The sequence below is a fragment of the Phyllostomus discolor genome, chromosome 8, assembly GCF_004126475.2.
Source record: "Phyllostomus discolor isolate MPI-MPIP mPhyDis1 chromosome 8, mPhyDis1.pri.v3, whole genome shotgun sequence".
NCBI lineage: Eukaryota > Metazoa > Chordata > Mammalia > Chiroptera > Phyllostomidae > Phyllostomus > Phyllostomus discolor.
The window spans coordinates 102,882,353-102,908,098 of record NC_040910.2 but is presented as its reverse complement, the minus strand read 5'-3'; the positions used below and the strand labels follow the sequence as shown (position 1 = coordinate 102,908,098).

The following is a 25,746-nucleotide window of genomic DNA, read 5'->3' as shown; positions in this document are numbered from 1 at the left end:
GGAGTGTGCGTGCACTCCTCTTCCCGAAGTGTGAACGGTGGCAACGGCAGGAGCTTTGATAACCAGTGTTGTTGTCACGCGTTACCCAGGAAAACATCTAGCCAGGCAGCAGCGGTTAAATGGCCAGCTCTTGGCACATTGTTAAGGAGGTAGAATATGTTATTAATGATTTCAGACTCTTCTTTGGCCTCTCTCCCCATAAGCCCCACTCAGATCACACACAGATTTCAGTTCCCTTCTCTGCCTACCACAATGGGCCCCTGGTCTTCTGGCTCCTCTTGCTACTTGAGAAGATAAGTTCACACACACTAAGAGTGAACTTCTGCCCATGGTAGCTGTGTCTTAAGGAGGATGATTATGGAGAAATGTTAGATTTAACAGTCTCAAGTAAAGTAGCTAGTCTATCTTGATGTTAAATAGCAGAATCTGCTTTATTCTTTTTTTTTAAAGATTTTATTTATTTATTTTTAGAGAGGGAAGGGAGGGAGAAAGAGAGAGAGAGAAACATCAATTTGCGGTTGCTGGGGGCTGTGGCCCGTAACCCAGGCATGTGCCCTGACTGGGAATCGAACCTGCGATGCTTTGGTTTGAAGTCTGTGCTCAATCCACTGAGCTACGCCAGCCAGGAATCTGCTTTATTCTTGATGGCACTGCAGTGAAATATTTCCACAAATAAAAATCACCTGTAAAGTGGTCATGGGATGATGCAGAGAGGAATGTTAGCTCCTTCTTTTTCAGAAGGTGTAAAACTGTCCTGCTACCCTTTTCCCGCTCCTCTTACTCTAAGTATTCATTAGCAGATGCTAAAGAAAGTCTATTCTCTCTCTCTCTCACACACACACACATTTATCCCACAGCTCACAGAAGATACTGCTAAAAGCCAAGGCCAAAAGGTGAGCAACCTCGTCCTTCGTGGGAGGGCGCCGTGGGCTGTTCTCTGCAGGACACACCCGAGGTCTTCACCTCGTCTCGTGAAATGTTTCCTGTGGGCGGCCTGTGTCACGTTCCCTGGGAAGACGAGTCCGTGCTGAAGAATTCCACACTCTCTAGGAGGCATGCAGTCGAGCCCTGCCAGCATCTTCTAATGTGTACCCTTCGCTTGAAAAACAATCACCCCTTAGCCGGAGACACCAACAAGTCTGAAACTAGAAATTTTGAACCGAACACAAAGACCACAATAGAAGTATATGAAAGAAAAAAAACACATACAAACACACAGAGAGTCGTGCTTATCCTAAAAGCCTCTGAGAATTTCCCATCAGGCCTGCGCAGATAGATAACAAACACTTCTTTAATCTTCCCTTTGAAGCTTCCGCTTCAGTATGAAAGGGAAGCTATCACTCCTTGGCAATATCCGTACTCGACACCATCGGGTCCATGCAAATGAGGTGGCAGACTGGGAAAAGACGCGCACAGAGTGAGCAGAGAGGAGACGCTGAGACCATATTGATGATTATTGTTTTCACAGTCAATCCAAATAAATACATCTTTTCTTAAGCTTCCAGAAGTGAAAATGGAAGAATAAAGGTTCACAACATCAAGTCTACTCTACAGAACAATCTCAAAGATTTAGGGTTACGTTACACGTAAGGCAAAGGCAAAGGGCGCAGTCCGTGTTTTCACATTAAAGAGGTTTTCACTGGACTTTATTTAATTAATTTATTTTTAATATTAAAGTAGAGTTGACACACAATATATTAGGTTCAGATGTACAACATAGTGACTTGACATTTATATGTGTATCTTGTGAAGTGATTACCGCAATAAGTAAGCATCTGTCGCCTTACAAAGTTATTACACTACTATTGAATATATTCCCTATGCTGTACATTACATTCCCAGGACTTATTTATTTTGCAATGGAAGTTTGTACTTTTCAATCCCTTTCACCCATCCCCTTGAACTTCAGTTTAAGGAAAGGCACAACAAATAAATTGAACCCACTGTATGGAGGGAATCTTGATGAGCAGCAGCTATAGTAATAGTAGTAACAGAAATAATAATAGTATTAAGATATTTTGAACATATTGTTGGAAACTGTTCTAAGCACTTCTCTTTTATGAACTCACTTCTCCGCCAACTCTAGCCCTATTATTACACCCATTTTGTAAACGAGAGAACCGAGGCATCAAGAGATGAGATGCTTGCCCACAGCTGGTAAGTGGGGCGGACAAGTTTCCAACCCTAGCCACGAGTGCCAGAGCAGGCGCTGGAATGACACATTGAGGAGGCGAGACAAACAACTGTAACTATCCTCATGTCATTGAAACTGTCTAGGGAGAAAAATAATTCCATTTCCTAACTACAATAAAACAATGAACATACTCAGTACTCAATATAGGCATTGTGCTATGTATGTGTTTTACATGTATTTATTTTATCTAATTTTCATCACAGCCCTGTGAGGCCAGTACTGTACTTATCCTCATTTTATAGATGAGAACACTGAGACTCAGGAGAGACAAGCACCTTGGCCCAAATCCTGTAGCTGTTAAGGGGCAGAACCAAGATTTGCACCCAGGTTTGCTTGCTTCCCGAGTGCAAGCTCTTAAGTGCCACATGAACTGTTTTTCAATTGGCTGTAATGTAGAAAACAAACTTGGGATTAAGAGGAAGTATAATTGTTTAGCCAGCCAGCCTATTATCACAGAGAAGATAGATCAGACGTTTTAGCTTGCAGTCAGTCCATAGCTGAGCTTTGGGAGATAAATGAACTCCCTAAAATTATAAGTGAAAAGTAATATGTGTTTTCTTTTCCCTTGAAAAAGAGTCCAGAAACTTCATTAGATTTCCAAAAAAAAAAAATATCAGTCAATAACTCCGGGTCAGAGGAGTCAATCAGGTTGTAACGGCATCACAAAACTAGCTATCCAGAAACGTCACCATCTGTAACGTCATAAATCTAGAACACCTCAGTGACATTTTTTGCAACTAACTTATCACAAGGGTTATTTTCCCTGTGACTTATGGAAATGTAAAGCTCATCACGTATTCCCTGCTACCTGGTAAACAAAATCAAATCTCTTCTTGCTGACTTAAGGATGTCTACATGTAAGGTTTGGTTTTTGTACCAAAACAGAGGTCCCTTCTAAATGGAGAGGCTGTCTGCGATACTCAACGTCCAAAGACACCTTCTATTTCCTTCCTGACCATGTCTGTTCTCTGGTCATGGCTGTTTCCAAACAGACTGCAAAGACTAACACTGGAGTATTATTCTGGCATTAAAAAAGGAATCTTAGAACTCAACGGACGCCTGGTTGAGCGGCATTTCAATGGCGAGTTGATGAGACTAGGAAAACCCTTGCAACTGACCTTAAGCAATGAACCATGGTAGAGACTGATTCATGGCCAAGGAAACGGGCTTTCTGAACAATGCTAATAATCTGCACACCACAGATATTTCCTACAATCTCTTTTCTCGCTTGAGAAGACTCACTTGATTTCAGATTCTCTTTCTGCCAGCGTTCCAGAAGGAATGGGCAAGTGGCAAAGGCTAATATGGCCAATGACACCCAAGAACAGAAATGGGAAAAGAGCACCATCTGCTGGAGGCACCAGAGGCCTGGGACCCGGAGCTAGGGGTGCTGGCCTTAGCAGCTGCTGGGCAGGAAGGGGGAAGTCCGTGAGGCCTCTAGTCCCAGCTCCTGCAGTCCATGAAAGTACAAGGTCTAATGCCTGCCTACAAGGAGCTTACGATCTAGTCTAAATCATGACGTATTTACACGTGGAGAGATGCCTTCTAAGATAATAAATAACAAATACCACGGTAATAATAAACAACAAGCATTTAACTCAAGTAGCAGAAGAACCTGCCATAAAAAGCACTGTGTTCCTTTTTGAAATGTAAGATTTCTATGGTCATGAGTCTATAGCCACACATGTTAGAAGCCCACTCCAGGGTTCTCCTACTTTCAAAACAGAAGTCACAATTAAACTTTTGTTAAATAATAAACAAGCAATATTGTCTGATGTCCACCGTATTACCCATGACTTAAAAAAAATTTAGAAGTCTATTCACAGACACTAAAAAAAGAAATAAAATGCAAAAATAAATAAAATCCTATTTCCCAGTAGAATCTTCTATAACACTTTCACTACATAAAATCCCTGCTATGGTCAATCAAATACCCACTCTGGATACTAACATTAAGAAATCTAGCCCTGGCTGGCATAGCTTAGTGGATTGAGTGTGGGCTGCGAACCAAAGCGTCGCAGGTTCGATTCCCAGTCAGGGTACATGCCTGGGTTGCAGGCCACGGCGCCCAGCAACCGCACATTGATGTTTCTGTCTCTCTCTCTTTCTCCCTCCCTTCTCTCTCTAGAAATAAATAAGTAAAATCTTAAAAAAAAAAGAATTCTGGGAGCTCTTCCTGATTAGTCAGTAATCACGCTCTTTCACGGAATGCGGGGAACCTGCACTCCAATATTCCCTCCCCGGGTTCGAGCATCAGGACTGCCGACTGTGGTTGTGTGTCTGCACAACCCCCATATCCACTGCATGTCATGGGCAACCAAATGTAACTCGATGAAGTATTTTTTTTAAAATGCTAGCCAGGTCTATTGTGGCAAAACAAAAGACCCTAAATGTCAGGTCAGGGCGTAGATTATTATTTGTTCCTTTCTGTAGATAAAAGGGAGCAACTGAAGGGTTGGTTGCTCTGTTTGCTTGTTTTTAAGGGCAGGGAATGACGTCTACTACGATAAAGTCCTGCAGAAATGCGCAGCCCGGCTGGGAGGGAGACAGGCTGGGAGGCAGTTTCAGAAGCTGCTGAAGAGCAGGAGAAGGAACAAGAGAGTTGACACTAGACTTGGAGGCAGGCTGGGAACAGAGCATCAACATGGATGTAAAGGTATCCTTTGGTTCCAACCACGTGTGTTGGAGAAAACGAGGCAGCACTCACACACAGAGAACTCCAGCTGATGACCGTGTTTTAAGCTGCACTCCCTTTGGCTCTTGCTCTGCTACTTTTGTCACTGTTGATGCTTGGAACCTAATGTTGTTTGCTTCAAGAAATAGCTACTCTTGGACCATAGAGACTCCTAATGGTCTGATTACTGAATAACAGGTAACTACAGGACTCTGAATGTGGGCCATATGCTCACTGACTTTTACAGCTAGAAGGACACTGAAGGTCATTTAATCCAGCCCCTCACTTCACAGATGAGAAACATGAAGCATGGAGAGGTTATCTGATTGCACCGTGGAAGTTTAAAAGCCCACCTTGTGGAGCTACCACAGTTGATGTTGTACAGAATTGGGGGCAGGTTTGAAAACGTGATATGCATTTGAAAATTCTTTTGACATTTTCCTTGTTATAAACATGGTCACATTATTCATGTTTAAATGTTACAGACAGACAAAATTGAAGCTGGACTAGTTCTTAGAGCTCATCTGGGCAGGGTAGATTTCTCAATAGTAACAGGGCAACGTGCCCTCTATATCTCAGGTTATGAAGGCTGCATTCTCCCCAACATTAATAAATCTTCGTTCTTTGCCAGATCCTCTGCGAGGGACTGAAAGCACAGAAAGCCTGAACTGCGAGCCAGTTTGGCAGGAATGTTCAAATCGTGCAGAGTGATGTGATTGGCCCAAGACACACACACACACACACACACACACACAAGGTAAAAATCGGGGCCAGAAGGACCCAGGTCTGGCTAATGCCAGAACCTGTCTTACTGCCTGCAGATAAGGGTTGCTGAGGGAGGATCTGGGGTCAGAGAGAAGAAGATGCCTGGCAGGGGGGCAGTGGGGTGAGGCAGGGTCACAGAGAGGCCAGGCCCAGGACACAGAGGGGGGCCAGGCCCATCAGAGTAGGTGGCAGAGGTCCAAAACAGACATGTTTAAGGAGGGGTTAGGGCTGGGTTCTGAGTGGGTTCCAATACGAAAGCCTCTGTTTTACCTTGCGAAGAAGGCTATGCTGTCATGCGAGAATGAAAGATGACATGATAAATACTGTTGTGGACTGGGGAGAAAAGAAACTTTGAGGAAAACTGGAAAGCCTGCGATATGGGGCCTATGACCTCCAGGCACTAGTAAGGGTTCCATTGAGGTTGGCAATCCAATTGCACATTTTGCCCCAGCACTGATGGGCTACCCAGGTGTAAGAGCACCAACGGCGGACCGGGGAATTGATCCAAGGTTAGGGTCTTTCTAGGCTTGTGCGATACAAGGACGAGAGAGTAAGGAAGACTGGAGGGTCATGTCATGGAGTTCGAGCTGGCCAGGGAAGAAATGAATGGCCAAAGACTTGACTATAGTGTCTGCCCATATTAAATACTTTTAACGAGCAATTACAATATTCAAAAATGAGAGACATTACTCTACAATTCTCTCTCAAGACCGTCCTTTGTGCCACACATCGTAAACTTCTCCTACCCATATGTTTCAATGATTGACATCTCCATACACCCAGCTGAAACCTAGGACTCATCCCTTTACTTCTTTCTCTAATTCCATGTATATTCAATCAAGCACCAAGATCTGTGGATTCTATTGCCTTAGTATCTTTTATCTACCCCTCCCATCTCTACAGGAGCTGCCTTCATTCAAGCAGGCCTCAGAAGGCCTCACCGAGATCACTACAACACTCCCAAATTGGAGTGCCTGCCATTTCGCTCCTCTTGGACCCACTCTCCTCAGTGACGGCGGGGAAGGAACAGCAGTGACTGTGAAGAGCAGAGTCTTTGCAGACAGGTGCGGGCTGGCCTCCCAGATCCTCTTCTAGCTGTGAGACCTCAGCTGCAGCCCAGTTTCCTCATCTTTAAAATAGCAATATCGATCATACCTGCCTCACACGGCTCTTGGGGGAGTGACTGAGATAATAACGCACACGAGAACTGGGCACTAGGTCTGGCACCTGGGAGGCCTTCAGTGTGAGTCAGCTGTTATGTCATCAGCACCATCATTAATCCGATGACCTAAGACGCAAACCCAGTCTTATGAGCCTCCCACTTGAACCCCAGCCCTTAGGTCCTCCTCAGCTCTGCTCACACTCCACATGCCACTGCTGTGTCTGCCAGCACACTTGTCCCTTTGGGCCCTGTCTTCTCCTAGGGTACTCTTGATGGTCCTTCGAGGCTCAGCTCAGCCTCCGGTGTTAGGTGCTCCCACAGCACATCCGCACACACCTCTCAGCAACACCCGTATTGTAACACGGCATGACGATGTTCTGGTCTCTCTGTGTCACTGAGCGCTCAAGGGACAGTGGCACACAGCTTATGCTCAGTAAATGCTTGCTAAGTAAGCACATGAAGGTGAGAAACGGAAGGGCTGTCTGAGCTGGGCACGAGTGGGAGACAGGGTGCACTTCAGGGAGGAGAGGGGACGGGGCTGGACGGGCAGGCCGGGGCAAGGCTCTCCCAGCAGCGCAGTGGGGTGTGGGTTTTATCACAGATAAGATGGGGAGAAATATCTTTATTTTCCTCTAAATTACTTACAAAAGGCAAAAGGGAAAAAAAATCAAAGAAAGGGAAGAAAAGCAAGAAGAGAAAGATAAAAATAAGAAAGCTTTGTTAAATGAAAGCCTTCCTCCAAATGAAGAACCCCACCCCCACCCCCAAAAGTGTGGCTTCAAAGGCTAGCCAGGATGGCCAGCAAAGATATACTTCAAAAGACACGACTGACTACACATCGCAGTGGCAAGAATCCAATATATAAATACAATCAATTTGTTTCCTCATTAAAAGCTTTCATGAAGAAAATGATTTAATACAAACGCTAAAGCTACTGACATAGATTAATTGAAAAATAACAACAGAATCCTAATTAAAGACATAATATTATTTCATCATTCATATTACACCAAAATCTGAATAGATACATAAAAACAGAATCCAGAGAGCAGGCTTCTACTGGTAACCACTCCAAGAAGTACAATGAATTATTGAAATTAAAAAAAAAAACACAACTCCTACCTCTATGTGTTCACCTTCTTCCAGTTATGAGCTGAGGTGTACACAAATTCAGAAATCACTTTTAAATTATTTCACAGTTTAGCCCTCAACTTGACTTTTTCCCCTGATGGTACAAGATTCTATGCTAAAATACTGTCCTTTCCCATTTATTTTGTTGTACAATACCGACGGTGGTCATAGTTAAACCCTCACGTGGAGGTCCCCAATTATTCAAATCGTATAACTTTCATCTAAAGGCAGAGAGCCATGTGACCAGCTCTATGGCTGTATCAGTACAGGTCAGGGGTCACCAGCTGTTCAACTGCAATCAGTAGGTCAGTTCTAGGACTTACCTGACCCTTTGTGGGGCCAGGGCTTTGGGTTCTGTCCCCCTTCAAGGGCTTTTTCAGCACCAGAAATATCTCCACACGTTGCTAGGCCGCGGGGAAGTGCACAAGACAGCAGGCAAACACCAGGCTGAGGGAAGGACAGAACAGTTTGCTACAGACCCCATCCCCGTCCTTCACTCTAGAAGCTAATTAGGTCGAAATGCTGTCAGCCACTTGCCAGTAAAATGCTTCCGTAAATTATTCCCAATCCTACTGGGGGACCCTCCTCACCACCCAGACCAATAGCCTCTACCCATCCTTCCCAATGAACTCCTTCTTCCCCCCTTCCCCTTCACTGTTAAACATTCTGCTGGAGCCCTGGCTGGTGTGGCTCAGCGGAGCGTCGGCCTGGGAACTGAAAGGTCACTGGTTCGATCCCCAGTCAGGGCACGTGTCTGGGTTGTCGGCCAGGACCCCAGTTGGGGACATGCAAGAGGCAACAAATTGCTGTGCCTCTTACACATGGATGTTTCTCTCCCTGTCTTTCTCCCTCCCTTCCTCTCTCTCTAAGAATAAATAAATACTTTTAAGAAATTCAGTTGGAAATCAAAGTAGCCTCTTAGCTAAAAAAAGGCGGGGGGATGTCTTCTGAGAAAACATTTTTACATATACTTGTCTGATTTTAAGAATCCCCTGGAGCCCTTATTAAAACGTGGATTCTCAGGGTCCACCTAAACCTAATACATTAGCATCTCCAGGATGGGAACCTAGAAACCTGTATCTGTAACAAGATCCCCAGGTCATCACATGAGGGGTAAGTTCGGGAGCAGGCATTTTGCCAACAGGCCCCTGTGACAAGAGAACTCCAGACAGGCAGCTCCCGGTTTGGGGACAGACTGTGCTCCACTTCCGGTTGTCTGGACCCTGGAATGCATTTTTTTTCTAATTAAACAAAGTAATGGATATGGGTAACTTTTCTGGGCCTGCTTCAGAAATCTACCAGATCTTGTTAACGGATCTGAAATATAGCACATATCATTTTTCATGTACAAACAGATCACATTTCAAAAGTTGAAGCGTAAAGTCAGCTCTTCAGAATGTACCTTCCCACAGAGCAAGTTCTAAGAAGTGGGCAGGTTACCTGGCTGTCCATGGAGGTTTATCAAACCCACATGAACCAAAGCCGGCCGTGGAAGCAAGGTTATAAGCATGAGCTTGGCATCCTCAAAGCAAAAGACAGTGGGAAGGGGAAGTGACTTGTCTTCCTTCTGTGGGCGTACGGAAGAGAGGAACCTTTGACGCCCGTATCCTCTCTCCCTCTGCAACCGTCTCCTGCCTCCCAGTGGCCTCAGCCTGAGTGGCGAGGACTCCCATTTACTCATAGCTCCCTAATGCATCCACCCCTGCTCCGTGCTTTAGGCTCCCCAGATTATCTGCCTCGCCTCCCCACATCCAGTCAGAAATCATTTCCATGATTCAGTTCCATCCTATCTTCTCAACTATATGTATCTTCCTACACCTAGGAACAGAACCACTCTTTGGTTCTCAAACATGGCTAAACTGTATCTCCTCAGCATCTCTGTACCTGCTATTTTTGTGTGCAGTGCATCTCACCAAAAACCCATCCCTTTCGACCCATGGACAGGCCACGATGCCATCTCATCCACGAAGGCCTCTCACAGCCCACCATCCAGGAGTGATTTCTTTCTCTGGGATTTTACAGTACAATCCATGTATAATTCTCCCAAAACTTTAGTTACACTGTATCTTAAATTGCAGTTTTTGTGCATGCTTATCCTTTCCATCAGGTGATAAATTTCTTGGGAATATTTTTGGGTGTCTACTCTGTGGTGTGTGTCATGTTAGGCACTTTTATATGTAGAGCAGCAATCCTACAAAGTGGATGTATTATATAGTTACTTGTTTTACTCTGCTCAAAAACAAGTTACAGGCCCTGGCTGGTGTAGCTCAGTGGATTGAGCATGGGCTGCGAACCAAAGTGTCATAGGTTCGATTCCCAGCCAGGGTACATGCCTGGGTTGCAGGCCATAACTCCCAGCAACCGCACATTGATGTTTCTCTCTCTCTCTCTATCTCCCTCCCTTCCCTCTCTAAAAATAAATAAATAAAACCTTTAAAAAATAAGTACAGAGAACTGGAATCTGTGTCATGTTCACCACAAAAATGCTTTGCACATAGTATATGCTCAATAAACACTCGTTGAATGAATGAAATAGCACTATTTACTTTTTATGGAGAAATTGAGCCTCAGTACGAGTGCTGGCCCAGCAGTCACTGGGATTCAAATCCCAGTGCAGAACTAACAGACATGTAATCTTGAGCAAGCTGATCACCTCTCAGAACCTCAGTTTTCTCATATTAAATGGGGATTATAACGCTACCTTCCTCACACACCTGTTATGAGAATTAAATGAGATAAGGTGTGCACAGCCCTTGACAGTGGGCCTGGCACATGATACACGTGTGATGAATGTTATAGCTGTGACTATTATTCGTAAATTGCAGAGATAAGGCCCTCATTCTTCCTTAGGAAAAGGGTCCCCTGTTACTTTTTTATCCCTCAGGGTCGTACCACTATGTATTGCCTTTGATCGAGATTTAACAAACCTCCTGGGCACTGAACTTCCTCAGCACATGCCATCTGAACCAAAAACTAGAAGGAAACCATTGAATAGGGCACGGCACAGTCGGGTCTCTGAGGCACCCAGGTACACTGGTATTCCGTAAGAGGAGGATGAGCCCAAATAAATCTCTAAGTAGTGAAACTCCACATAAGTAACAGCTTAAAAGGAAACATTTCAGACCTTCCAAAGAAGAAATCTGTGGGCAGTAGCCTCCACGGTGGCTCTGTCCGTGAGTCTGGCCACGCACTTGAAAACCGGGGATGTGTCCTCTCTGCCTTCTGCCTCATCATCTGGCGCCGCGCCCAGCGACGGAGGAAACACACAGCCAGGACGGTTGTTAAGTAAATGAACTGCTTCCGGTTTGTCCTCCTCACCCTGCTTTTAGTTCACTCCCGTTCTCCTGATGGCCAGCGTAAGAATCAATCACGGTGACTGATGTTTTGAGAAGCAGGAAGTGAATGATTTTCTCAAATATCATCACTTTAAAAAAGTCATCCCACCGATACAAATGTGTTACTGACATTACCTACACGCAGAGTGTAGAGAATCCTTTTCTAATGAAGGATTCATTCTGTAGCAGTTCAGCACAGCTCAGAGGGATAACATCTAAGAAATGGAGGTTGTTTCCAGTCAGTGATGCCTCATCTAAAGAAGACCTTGAGCATAAACTTCCTTTATTTAAAAAAGCATTTTAGAAAAATCATAAATTATTCAGAGGGTTTCTGTATTTTATATGGCTCGAAAAAATTTTATTTTCATGTGTGTATGTTTAGTAAAACATCTCCTAATACAGCTGGGATTTTTCCCCCCTACAGCAGTGACCCAAGGTTAACTCTACAACTAAAACCTAAATCTTCTTTCCGTATCTTTTTTCCACTTAGTACCAGCTCCTTTCCCACCTAGAAACTAAATCTTCAGCTCTTAAATCCCTGTCCCTTTATAAAACAGGAAAGGCTCTGATATCAGGGACTTGTGATTAAATACATATTTACTGTAGAACGTTGGAAAATACAAATAAACAAACAAAAGAAATTAGAAATCACTCAAACTCCACCTGCTCCAGATTACTATCATTAACATTTTGGTGCTTTTTTTTCCCCAGGCATTTTTCTCCATGAGATTTTATATACATATTTAACCTTTGTTTTTTACTTGTAGTATATCTTACTGTTCTACATCAATAAATCTTCCACAGCATGAATAAATATACCGTCTTTTTTAAGTTTACCCTTTCAAGAGAATGGAGGAGCAGAATAAACTGACACAGGGAGAAACCCGAGGCAGAAAACCAGACGAGGGAATTTCACAGTGCTCCAAGAAAGACTTCACGAAGGCTAAAGTGACAGAAGGGGTAGAAAGGAGGAGACAGAGTTAGGATGAAGAATCAGTGGGCTTGTTGACGGTTTGGGGAGGAAAGAGACGAGTCAGGAATGACTCCCAGGATCCTTCTGCCTCGAGACACTGGGCCTCAGAAAAGCATAATTAGACTTTAGGGGTGAGCAGAATATAAAATAATGCGTTCCATTCTGGATACTCAGTAAGTTAGGATTCTTCTGGCTACAAGGAACAGAAAACCTGACAGAAGCTTAAGCAAGCAGAAGTTTATTTTTTCTCCAAAAGATGACTCCAGGGTAGACGCTGGCCCACCAATGGCAAGAAGGACCCGGGCGCTTCCCGTGTTCCTGCTCCAACACCTTAGAGCAGAGAGGACTGGCCTAAGGTGGCTGGTGCGTTTCAACATATTGCTGTCTCCCAAGCACGAGACTGTGAGAGGCTATCGGAAGTCTTCTTCTTACATTTCTTTGGCCAAAACTGTATCAGATGTAAACCCTAGCCCAGCCACTGGCAAAGCACAAGGGCTTTCAGATCATGATCCATCCCCAGGCGGGCAGCGTTCCACCCACAAGGAAGAAAGGAGCGTGGCTGCGGCCTAGGCGTCCAGCAGGGTCTGTCCCAGCTAAAGTCAAGTCCGCAGAGTCTGAGGTACCTCTGTAGGACACCCGAAAGGAGCTATCCACTATACTGTCTGGTGACTTGGAGAGAGAACTACAGCTGAGCACTAGAATGGGGAAGTCCTCCATGTACAGAGGAAACCGTGAAGTCACAGGGGTGCACACATTTGCCTAAGAAGAATGCGTTGGGGGAAGAAGAGGCGAGCCTGAGGGACAGCAGTGAAGAGGGCAGGGTGGAGAAATGAGCTCCAGGCAAGAGCCCTTGTTAAAACAAGGAGGAAGGTAAGTCAGGAAAGATTATCATCATGAGAATGAACGGAGGGAGAGTGTTTTGTGGGGGTTTTTTTTCTAACTTTTTGAGGAAAAGGAAGCTATTAACAGTGTCGCATGTTATTAACAGTGTCGCATGTTATTAACAGTGTCGCATGTTTGGAGAGACCAAAGACGAAGACTGAACAGTGTCATCTGAGTGTGGCAACCAGAGACTTACTGGATAGAAACAGAGCCAAGATTATAGGGGACTGAGAGTGACCACACAGGAGGAAACCAGAAATGGCTAGTCTAGGCTCCTATTTCAAGGAGGAAGGAAGGTAGGAAGGAAGGAAGGGAGGGAGGGAGGGAGGGAGGGAGGGAAAAGGAAAGGGAATGGATCATACGCCTTCATCATAATTAGACATGTCATCTGCAATCAATTTACTGAAGTCTAAAAGAAGATTCCAAGTATCTTTTGGTATTGATTATTTATAATGTTCCAACAAAAATGTACTCCATAAGTCTAAGAATTTAAATATTCCATTAAGCACTAAATTTCAATAGAGAAAGGCCATTCCTGGATCTAATCCTTTTTGTCCTGGGTTTTTTGCACAATTAGAAGTAAAATAGTAAAAAATCATTAGAGAGAGAAAAATACATATAGGATGGTAGCTAAAGGGAATCACTGTGTAGGATGTAGTGTTTTTAATAATATTAGAAGAGATTTGAGCATATTTATATGATGAATGGAGAGATATAACAGAGAGGGAAAAGCTACATTTAAGAAACGGAGGATGTGTGGGTTGTCTTTTTATTTTGTTGATGATTTCCTTTGCTATTTCCTTTGCTGAAAACATTTTGGTTTGCTATAGTCCCATTTGTTTATTTTTTCTTTTGTTTCCCTTGCCTAGAGAGATATATCTGATAAAAAGTTGCTATAAGCAATGTCCAAGATTTTGCTACATTTTCTTCCAGGATTCTTATGGTTTCCGGTCTAACGTTTAAGTCTTTGATCCATTTTGAATTTATTCTTGTGTGTGGTGCAAGAAGGTGGTCTAGTTTCATTTTTCTGCACATATGTGTCCAATTTTCCCAACACCATTTATTGAATAGACTATCTTTAGCCAACTGTATGTGCTTGCTTCTTCTGTCAAATATTAATTGACTATAAAGGTGTGGGTTTACTTCAAATATTAGCTGACTATAAAGGTGTGGGCTCTCTATTCTGTTCCATTGATCTATGTGTCTGTTTTTATGCCAGTACCAAGCTGTTTTGAGTACTGTGGCCCTGTAGTATAGTTTGATATTAGGTAGCATGATTCCTCCAACCTTATTCTTCTTTCTCAGGATCACTGTTGCTATGGGGGGCCTTTTTCGGTTCCATATAAATTTTTGAAATATTTCTTCTAGTTCTATGAAATACATCATTGGACTCTTGATAGTAATTTCACTTAATCTATAGATTACTTTGGGTAGTATGGACATTTTAATGATGTTAATTCTTCCTATTCATGAACTCAGTATGTGCTTCCACTGTTTGCATCTCCTTCAGTTTCTTTCTTCAGTGTCTTATAATTTCCCAAACACAGTTCTTTTATATACTTGGTTAGGTCTATTTCTAGGTAGTTTATTCTTTTTGAAGCAATTGTGAATGGTATTGTTTTCTTAACTTGCCCGTCTGTTAGCTTGTTATTGGCATATAAAAATGCAACTGATTTCTGGATGTTAATTTTGTATCCTGCTACTTTGCTGAAATCATTATCAGTTCTAGTAGTTTCTTGGTGGAATTTTGGGGTTTCTTTAGGTACAGAATCATGTCATCTGTGAATAAAGAGTTTTACTACTTCATTTCCAATTTTCATGCCTTTTATTTCTTCTTCTTGTCTTATTGCTGTGGTTAGGACTTCCGGTACTACGTTGAATAAAAGAGGTAAAAGCAGACATCCTTGTCCTTTTCCAATATTAAGGGAAACACATGTAGTTTTTGCTCATTGAGTATGATGCTGGCAGCGGTTAATTCCCAAAATTTAAAAAGTGCTTACAAAACTCAACACCAAAAACAAAAACAAAAAACCCAATTAAAAAATGAACAAAAGGCCTGAATAGACACTTCTCCAAAGAAGACATGCAGATGGCCAACAGACATGTGAAAAAATGCTCAACATCACTAATCATCAGAGAAATGCAAATTAAAACCACAATGAGATACCATCTCACACCTGTCAGAATGGCTCTCACCAATAATCCAACAAACAACAAGAGCCGGAGAGGATGTGGAGAAAGGGGAACCCTTTCACACTGTTGGTGAAAATGCAGACCGGTGCAGGCACTGTGGAAAGTGGTATGGAGATACCTCAGAAAATTAAAAATGGATCTGTCTTTAACCCAGTGATCCCACTTCTGGAAATATATCCGAAGGTACCTAAAACACTAATTCGAAAGAATATAAGCACCCCTATGTTCACCGTAGCATTATTTACAATTGCCAAGATATGGAAGCAGCCCAAGTGTTCATCAACAGATGAGTGGGTAAGACAATTATGGAATTTACACAATGGAGTACTGCTTGGTCATAAAAAAAGAAGAAAATTTTACCCCTTGTGACAGTGTGGATGGACCTGGAGAACATAATGCTAAGTGAAATAAGCCACTAAAAGAGAGACGAATACCATATGATTTCACTCACATGTGGAATCTAATGAACAAACTGAGCTAACAAGGAAAATGCGGACAGACTCCGATGGAGAGTAGGATGACAGTGGGGAGAGGAGACGAGGGAGTGAAGGGATTGAGCAAAAAGGAAAAAGGACTCATGGACAACAGTGTGGTGATTGCTGGGGAGAGGGGGGTATAAGAGAACTAAAAGGTAATGGAAAAAATACAACAAAGATGAAATAAAATACAAAAAAAAAAAAGAACTTAAAAGTATGTGTTGCAGCAGTCTTGTCAAATGTTAACATGCATATAAATAACATTGGGGTCTTACTAACATGCAGATTCTGAATCGGTAGGTCTGACTCAACAGAGCCCGAGAGCCTGCATTTCTAAGAAGTTTCTAGGTGGTTTGGTGTTGCTGGCTCATGGGCCACACTTAGAGCATCAAGGAGCTAAAGACTCTAGCAAAAAAGATTCCTTGCCTTACCTTTTCTGTTACACTAGCCTGTCAAGTCTTGAGAATCTTTCCTCGTTTCCTTGCTAACTCTCCTACGCATCCATGTTTCTAATAAATAAAAAAAGGGAGGAGGGGGTAGAAAACCTCAGAAAGGGTGGGGGCTTTTTCTTCTAAGCAACCATTAGCTACACGCACTGCTTTCACGAACGTGTCAGATCTCTCTCTCATGTGATTAAATACCTCTGTGGAACCTCTAATGTTTCAAACAGCGCACCTAGCTATTCAGTAAAAGAATAAGAGACTGGGAACAGCAATTAATTCTAGTTATGCCATATGGCAGTATAGAACACTGGCTGGAACCTGAAAACTCAATTTCACAAGAGTCTTACTTATTCTGAATTTTAATCATTATAGGATCAGCAAACATATGCCTACCAACCTGGTCCATTTACACAGAATTCTAAAGAATAATCACATTGCGCGCTCAAGAAATGATTGGTTTTTCCCAGGTGGACTTCAAATGTCTCTCCTACCAGATTTGCAAAATAAAGTGGATGCTGACAGCTCCAGTTTAATTTCCCTGTTAAATAAAATCTTCAAACAGTCCTGCAATGAATAGTATCGCTTGCCTTCCTACCATGTCATTGTCAGCTCACAATTTTACACACAAAGTCTGATTTTCTCTGGTTCTGGATTCCCCAGCCTGGGGCCAGCTCGGGGGGCTGGCGCTCCTGTCCCCGAGCACGCCTCCATCCCACCACATTCTCTCCACTTCGCCTCTCTTCAGAATGGAGACATTATCATTTTCAACACATACTCCATCCCTGTCTTCTTAGAGCTAAGATACTTTCATCTCCTGGACATCTAATAACTTCAAGATAAGGACAGAAAAATCAGTTCTTGTTCTGTGAACTTTTGTCTCTGGTGCTTGAGAGACTACCCTAATACCCCCTGAACATGTTTTAGTGATAACATTTACTGCACTGGGGCCAAAATGATTTTCTGCCACTTTCAATTCTAGTTCAATAAAAGAATAAGAGCTTTGTTTCTAACCTCTGTCATTTTTAATGCCATAAAATGATTTTAAAAATGTAAAATTGAGTTCTATTTCCTACTGGGCTACCAATCTCATATTAGCTTTCCTTTTATCAAATTTATGAGGAAAGTCAGAAATTGCCTTTCCTTTGAAAAAAAAAAATCAAAATTTCAGGATCTCCTGGGCAGGATGTTTGAATTGAATTTCAGCTCTCAATAATTGCTGTCCTGGAAGTTTTAAAGAAGTATAAAAGTTAGCTACTTAAAGTTAGTTATGTCAGAAAGAACACATTGGAGGATTATCCCTTAGTCTACACTCATCCAAAAATAATGTTATTCCTAGAAAATTACCTTCCTTAAAAAAATCACAAATATGTCTATTACAGTTCCGAATTAAGGCAGTCTGTGGTTTTCTGAAACCACAGTGAATGGGGTCAATGGTTTCTGAACTGCAAAGTGAAACATATCATGTTTTTTGCAACCTTATAGTATTATGAAAACTTTCACATATGCATAAAAGGTGAAAGAACACCCATATATGTCTACAACCTAGACTCTGTGATTCACATTTTGTTATATTTGCTTTGTTACATATTTTTCCATCCATCTTATTTTTTGATGCATTCCAGAATAAACTGCTGGCATCAGTACATTCCAACATGAACCATTCCAGCATGCATATATAATTAACTAAACTTCAGTATTTACCTACAGTTCTTTCAAATCAATAATCTTTTGAAAGATGCCAGTTCGGGGTTGTGTGTTTGTTTGTTTGTTTGTTTGTTTTTTGCAATGGCTTGTCTAAGCAAACTAAGCAACCATTTGGAAGTTCTACATTCTAAATCCTAATCTTTCATTAATTCTGATACTTCAAGTAATTCCTTATATACCAGTTCTCTCATCAACAAAGGAACAAAGGCATTTGGTAGACATGGTAGAAAGTCTCAATTACTAAATTGTAGAGTGGACTGTGGTTATGGCAGAATTCACAAATGTGAAACACTCACTAGAATAACTTAGGGGAACAATGAATTGGAGATTATGTGGATATAAATTTCCTGTAAATTATAATGAGAACCTCGAAAATAGGCTCACAAACTCCAGGGAGTTTAATCATTATAGGATCAGCAAAGATCCTATATCAGCTTGAGTTTGAACATTTCATGATAATGCATCGTACATAAACCACAATGTGTCCATGAGAAAACAGTTTAAAGTTGGCCTATTGAAAACTGAGTCGCTCCGAGGGGGAATTTCCTAACAAAGCACTAGCACCATATTGGAGTCTTCTTGGCTTTACAAAGTCAAGGTATTCCTGGTTCGCAAACTCCCTATTAATTGGCTGTAGCTAAGAGTTGCCACGGGAATAGCTGTCCTTTCCTTTGTGAGTTATCGGTTCTCCAACACAACATGTTTTTTTTCTTCCAGAAGATTGGCCCTGGAAGGGGCATCCTTGGAAGCCTGAAGAATCAAAAACTACTGCAAAACACTGCTGAGAATTTTGAAAGAAATATGAAGAAACGACACTGGACCTGGGGCAATAGGCTGAGATCCTCCCAAACGGGTCAGCAGTTGGTCCATAAAATATTCCAGTTGCCAAGGAGGCGGTGACATCTTGTGTAAATCAAAAACGAAAACCCTAAGATATCTCATTTCCATTTTAAATGCATGGGAGTTAAATATGGATATCTAGCACTGGATAAGTTCCTGTGGGATTGATTTTTTCCCTCGTCTTCTCTGAGCTCTTTGCCGAGCGTGATAAGTAGGACCGCATTTCATTATCAACCCTGCTAGCGCTGCACTTCAGGGAGGCTAGATGAGGCTACACAGTGGGAGAGAAGATCCGGCTTCCGGAGAAGAAATGATTCACATGGTGTGATTATAGAAACCCATTTTACACCCAACTCATTTTCAATAGAATCAGGAAATAAAAGAAAATCCTAAGGAAATGAAATTTCCTGCATCGTTTTCCAAATTAAAAAAAAAAATCATAGCGTTACCGTATAAGAAATCGAATAGAGATTTCAAGGGTTGGTTGGTCAGACTCGCATTTTTGTAACATTTGGGCAAACAATAATTGCAAACAACATTTCGGGGGAGACAGCTAAAAAGCGAAAACGTAAGATCGTCATTAGGGAAATCTTCAACTGAGCCGGCCAGTGTTACAGAGAGAGCGTCAGAACAACGCGCTGGGCTCCTGAGAGCAGACCCAGCTCTTGCGTTTCTCTCTCCTTGGCTCCCATTTCACTGTCACGCAGGAGAGGAGACGGCGTGGGTCTGCATCAGAAGTAAGAGGAAGCAAGAAAAATAGAGAAAACCACAATCAGGAGGTCCCACGTGCCAAGGTTCCTGGAGATCCACAGACAGACGACTACAGAGGGGCATTTTTTCATTGGCTCTCTATGAGCAGCGAAAATAGTACATACAGCGCTCGGACAAAAGGCTGGCTCCAGATTAAGTGAGACCGAAAATCAAGGCCAAAGCAAATGGTGGTCAGATAAAGACAGTCACTTCACAGAAATGATCTTTTCACACAGTGTATGAATTAAAAGCTTCCATTAATATACAAATTGAAAAGCTTCATGCAGTAAGAAATTGAGGATTTTCTGAGACCTTCCAAGACAAATTCACACTGAGTCGATAACAGGAATGTGCCCAAAGGATAATAGCTACAATTCTATCAGGAGTAAAGCAAATTCCAGCAACTTAAATACGTGGCTGAAGAGTAGTGCTAATTTTCTAACCAGTTAGTGCAGCCTGAAGGGTGCAAGCTTGGTGGCCCGTCTCCTGTGTCACTTTCAAAATTCCTTTCACTCTTGCTAAAACATATTGTGTTTAAAGGGCTCAACACTGGAAATTTTTAACAAAAGTTTTGAAAGGAACAAATACATTCAGCCATTTTTTTTAAACCCACCTATCACTTGGCATAAAAAATACTGAAATAAGATTATAGTCAGCTACTTATATAAAATATTTACTTATTTTATGGGACACCCGAAGGGGAGAAGCTTCTGCCCACTAATAACATTACCGTAATAGCCCAAGGTGAAATAAATGGATCAACTTGCTCTTGGAGCTGGTGTCAAATCCAAGAGACCCATACGAGGGAAAGAATAAACAAGATAATCATCGTCATGAAATTACAAGGAGAGCTGGGCATCTCAAGGCTGCTTTGAAAGGACAGGAGGCGCGCCATGAAGAGCGCAGTGAGATGCCCGACCGCTCCTGGATAAGCCAAGGGACCAACAGTAGCTACTCTTACATGAGTCCCACCTGTAGAGCATTTCAGACTAAAAAAGAAATAAATACGACTCCCCTGCTCCCAGATTACGTGTATCTTTAAAAGTCTTTAACACAATCAATTGGGAATCTCAGCGTACTCATACATTCACTGAATAGCAGAAAACTAATGCAGGAATTCGGCATAAAATTCAACAATTGAGAGCGCTGACGTGGTTGCGGGTTTTTGTTTTCGTTCTTGCTTTAAGGATGGGAGGAAGGGATAGGACTAAAAAAGGAAGAAACACATTTTTTAACCTTCAAGATGTGGTCAAATTATTAAATTATTATTGAGCCTTTTCAGAGCTCTTTAAACTTAGATGGATTTGTACAAGTACCTCCTACTCTTTTTTTTTCTCTCTCTCTGTGCTGGCACTGAAACTGCAGTGTAAGGAGCAAAATGAACAACAGAAAGAGATGTTACGACCAAATACCTAAACTTGCGAGTAACACGTACGTATGAACAGCACATTACGCATTAGTTCTCTCGATAAGCACGCTCCATGAATGTGTTTTGAATGTGTTTTGTTTTGGATTTTTTTAAACTCAATAACCAGCACTTAGGAAAAGCAAAACTCTCTGTGTAATTAATGGTAATGATATTTTACAGAACTTATAATACTCAGAAACTCTTGTTCCCAAGAGTGGTATCAGACTAACTTCTTGTCTTTCTTCCTATAACACAAAGACATCTGAATGATGTATTCTCAAGCTAAATCCTGTTTTAGAGCTAAATCCACGTTAAGCTGGGGAAAAAAAAAACCTTGGAGTTCCCAAAGAAAACTGGAATTACTTTGATAACATTTGTACTAACGGATCATGTTTCATACAGAGCTATATGCTAACCACCCACAATGAGACATGGTCATGATACTCTTTCAGCCTGTACTTTAAATGTCTTGGGTTTTGTGGGTTTTGTGCTATAACCTTGGTACATAAAATTATTTTTTTTTATTTCTCTCCATTCCAACACGCTACCATCAATCTACCTGTCTCTCTCTGGAGCTCCTCTAAGCCCCACAAAAGGAAACAATACTCCAAGTTTGTTTCTGTTGGCTCTCGCCTTCGCTTCCAGCAGTGAACATAAAGGACTAGTTGTTCCAGCATGGGCCGTCGAGAGAGAACGTATCCCTACCTCAGCAGTAAAAACCTTCTATTTTCTTCCTCCCTTCCCCCACTCTGAATGTACTCTGGCTGTCAGATGGCTTCCCCCCCACCCCCAGAATCAAACGCAAGAAATGCTTGACGGTTTCTCCAAACGCGTAAGGACGCCGTCAAGCATCTGCGTGTAGATCACGTCTGCTCCGTGCCAGGTGTCCCACATCTGGCGCTGCTCCTGCGGTGACCACTGCAATAAAACAAGAGGAGCCTCTGCCTGGCTTTCATCCTAATCATTCTCTAAAGAGCTCAGTGAAAACTTGGACTAGGAATGTGAAAAGCGTTAGTTTGTAGGGAGAAGGTTTAAATGAGAAAGGCGGTTTGAAGGGGAGCAATAAACATCACAGCTCGGGACATCAAATGCCGCAACAGCGCTTCATTTCCTTGCAGCCACGGATCGCCACCCGTTTTTTATTTCGTCTTACATGGAAAACATTATCTTTCATTGGTAACACCTTTAAGCCAAAACCACCCCCCTCATATGTAGGTAGAGAGACAGATACAATTTTGTTTTTCATTTTTAAATCTGGGGAGGGAGGGAATAGCCCAGCTACTTGTACTTAAGAGCAGATGAGCGCTTGGAGGATACCCAAACCCCTGAAATATTATTGCTTTAACATGACTAAAGAGGAAACTTTTTAAATGGCTTTCGGTAATTCTGTTCATGTTACTCAGCATCTAACTCTCAAGTTTGACGCCTTCCAAATTTCTTTTCACACCCAGCTTTTAGGGGAGATATGACTGTCATACAAGAGTAAATGTGCCTGGCATTGCACAAGCTATCAATGCTTTCAAACCGACTGGTATCTGCACATATGAATGCAAAGCATTGACCAGCTATACAAATGGGACTGCAGAGGCAGTGTGGCTGAAGAGGAGGATTCAGTGAAACAAGGGTTATAGTAACAGGAGAATGATTGAATGGGTGGACGTAAGGCAACTTTAAACAGCTTGCCAGAGGAAAGAGTCTCCTTTTCCCATTTTCTTGTGCGGTATCTAATTTCTGGCTCCTCATTTCCTCCGTGATGTGATAATTATGAAATTCTAAATAATGTGTCATCTTTCTTGCAACAAATCAATGAACAGAAAGCCCCCATCACAATGCAGATGTCTCCTAAAGCTCCTGCTGGTTATTTCCTGACTCTCTAGCCCACGAACCACATGGCAAGTCCTTGGAGAACAGGGAACCCTCCCTAACCCATAACAAGTACAGCTTCTACGGGTGCGCGTGTATGTATGTATTTAAAAAGAGGACTAAGAAGTAATATGGAACTGATAACAAGCCACCACAAAATCACCTCTTGTTACCAATTTCAGGTTGGAAAGTTCACATTTCCAAATGCTATGGTACAAATATGAGAAAGGAAAATTCCTACTTGCCCCTACAAATGCAATAAAATTGTTTGGCATTCCTTAACACAGATTTATACCAATAACACCCCCATGTACAAAATTATATTTTGTGCATTTCCTCTCCCTATAATACAATTTAAAATAATTCTACCCCAGTAGAAACAGAAAATTTTAAAAAAGAAGAAAATAATTCCATCTTTATTCCTCCTGTGATCCTTATTATACAAGGGCCAACTATGTATTATTAAGAAATGAGAAAGTCTATGGGTTGCTAACTAAGCTTTCAGGTTCACCACCAAGTCTGAGCTTATCTACTAATAAAGAACATTATGAAGAAGTTTGTTTTAAACACACTTCCAGCCTACCAAATATTATAGATATTTTCACTTTTGCAACAAGCTCCTACCTTCTGCATTCTGTTTGTTTCAATTATTCAGGGCAACCCAGGCTGATAATTACACAGTCCCCAGTTACTGAGTAAAAGTGATGCTTAATTAGCCAGCAGGAAAGATCGATTAAGATCCAGCAGGGCATCTTGTGAGGTTCTCTCACATTCCTGGAGGGAATAGAGTCTGGCTGTGCCCTTTGAAAGGATAAAGTTCCCCGCTTCCAAGGCGTTCCGGTGCGGTTTCTAAAGGAGATGCTGAGCTCGGTCAGCCACGCAAATTGACTCCCAGTTACAGCCCCGCAGATGCTCCCCTTTTTCCGAGAGCACCCAGACCCAACGGTCTGAGTCACGTTTCCGCCAGGTGGGAAAAGGCTTCCAGCGATGCTCGCTTATCCCCAACCCTCTCGCAGTCACCACACCCCAAGTAAGAGGTCTTTGAGAAGTATATTGTAAAGGATAGTTCTTATTTCGTCCTGCCCCATTCAGGTGCATGCATCTATCAGCTGCCCAAGTTCTAAAAGGTGCAAATTAGGTTAGGGCCTCTTATTAAAAAAATAAACTTAACACGATATCCCAACCCAGCCTGAGACGAAAACATTCCAGTAGTGTCAAGGAAGTAACTGGCTAAGTCTGGTTTACATTTTTTTTTTACTGGGAAAGGAGATGTGAAGTCAAATCAGGACCAAAAATCACAAAGAAAACAAGCGATCTCGCACCGGCCTGACAACTTCCCTTCGGTAGCTCGGACAAGCACAGAGGTTTCGTTTCTCCACTCGTTTCGCTAAAGTGTTCAGGAAAGACCAACATCATCCAATGCCAAAGGCAGAATAATTATCTCAAGATACATAATTATCAGAATATTTCTATTTTGTTAAACTACACTAGCTATACCTGCCCACTTCCAATTCGATTCAGTAAATATTTACTAAGCCTCATGGAAATGGCTAACTTATCTTGCATTTAAGTAAGTAAGTAAACAAACACATTAAAATATTCATTAAGCCTATATCAAGTATAAAGAACTATGAGAGGTATGTCTTACCTTGTTAATTTATACACTACTAAAGTAGATTTCACTGATTATAAACTGTTTTAAAGCTTACGAAGAGGAATGGAACCGTCTATACAAACCTAGTTTTGATTTGCTGAAAGCCCCGAAGAATGTGGTCTCTGTGGTCCCTCGCGACAGCACTGAGGTTCTCATTCCTCAAATCTTCTGCTAGGAACTCCTCGGCATCTAAAAGAAAAAGAAAGCTGGTCAACAGAAAAGAAGCACTAAGGGAGAAAGAGGAAAATCTGAAGAATTAAGAAATGGATATTATTTTCTCCTTAAAAACTCTAAAGTTGTGGAATGATGTGAATGCACTTAATTCCATAGACCTGTACACTTAACAATGGTTAAAATGGTAAATTTTATCAAAATAAAAAATAAATAAAACTTTATATGTGCCTGTAAGTGACACCTTTTGATAATCTAAGACATTGCAATGAATTTAGAAAGTTAAGGTGTATAACAACAAGATAAAAACTATTTTCTAAATGATTTTAAAGGAATATTTTCGTAGTATCATTGATGGCAGAGGACGGACTACCATTTCCATAAACATAAGTATTATAAACAATTCATGAAATGTCACAGATCAATAGAAGGTAGAAAAACACCAGTAAATCGAGCTGAAATGTAAAGCAGAGCTGAACTGCAAAGTCAAGAACAAAAAGGGCAGGAATTTGAAGAAGAAAAATTAATTAGCAGATGCATCATCAATGAAAATGACGATGCAACCAAATGAAGGAACCCACATGGAAAAGAAAGATGCGTCCAAGAGAAGGAAACTTCAATTAACGTGAGTATACATTATAAAATAGGGACACGGTAGAAATATATAATATGAAACAAATCATGTTATATTGAAAGAAATTAGGGGTGGCACCTGTTAAGTTTTCAAAGATAAAAGACATTGATAATGATTACGATTGTCAGACATACTAGATACATACTTTGTTAGGTATAAATGGGTTATCATCCCCCAAAAAGCATATAATAATACAGTGAAAATTTTCCACTTCTAAAAATAGTGCCTGCAATATGAAACTACATGATATAAGCCATCAAAATAATTTTAGAATGTATACAGTTGGGTTACATAAGCACATTTAAAAATCTGTTTTACATTCATACCATTTAAAATCACCAAACAAAAAAAACCCTAGGTAGCCATCACCAACATTTTTGAGGAGGTATAAGATTCAGAAAATTAAAATTTTCACAGAGGACCACCGTCAACTTCTAAGCCCTGCATCACATCTATTGCATATATCATTTAGTAGGTTCCTCCAAGGTCCTACG

General features: G+C 41.7%; 1 protein-coding gene across 1 annotated transcript in view; it reads right to left on the bottom strand.

The window, feature by feature from the left end:
* Nucleotides 1-25,746, bottom strand: part of SKAP1 (src kinase associated phosphoprotein 1) — a 263,510-nt gene that overhangs the window by 211,233 nt on the left and 26,531 nt on the right. Inside the window, exon 2 of the mRNA XM_036033815.1 lies at nucleotides 24,531-24,636. Coding sequence (XP_035889708.1) covers nucleotides 24,531-24,636 — 106 coding nt within the window. The remainder of the gene's footprint in view (nucleotides 1-24,530; nucleotides 24,637-25,746) is intronic.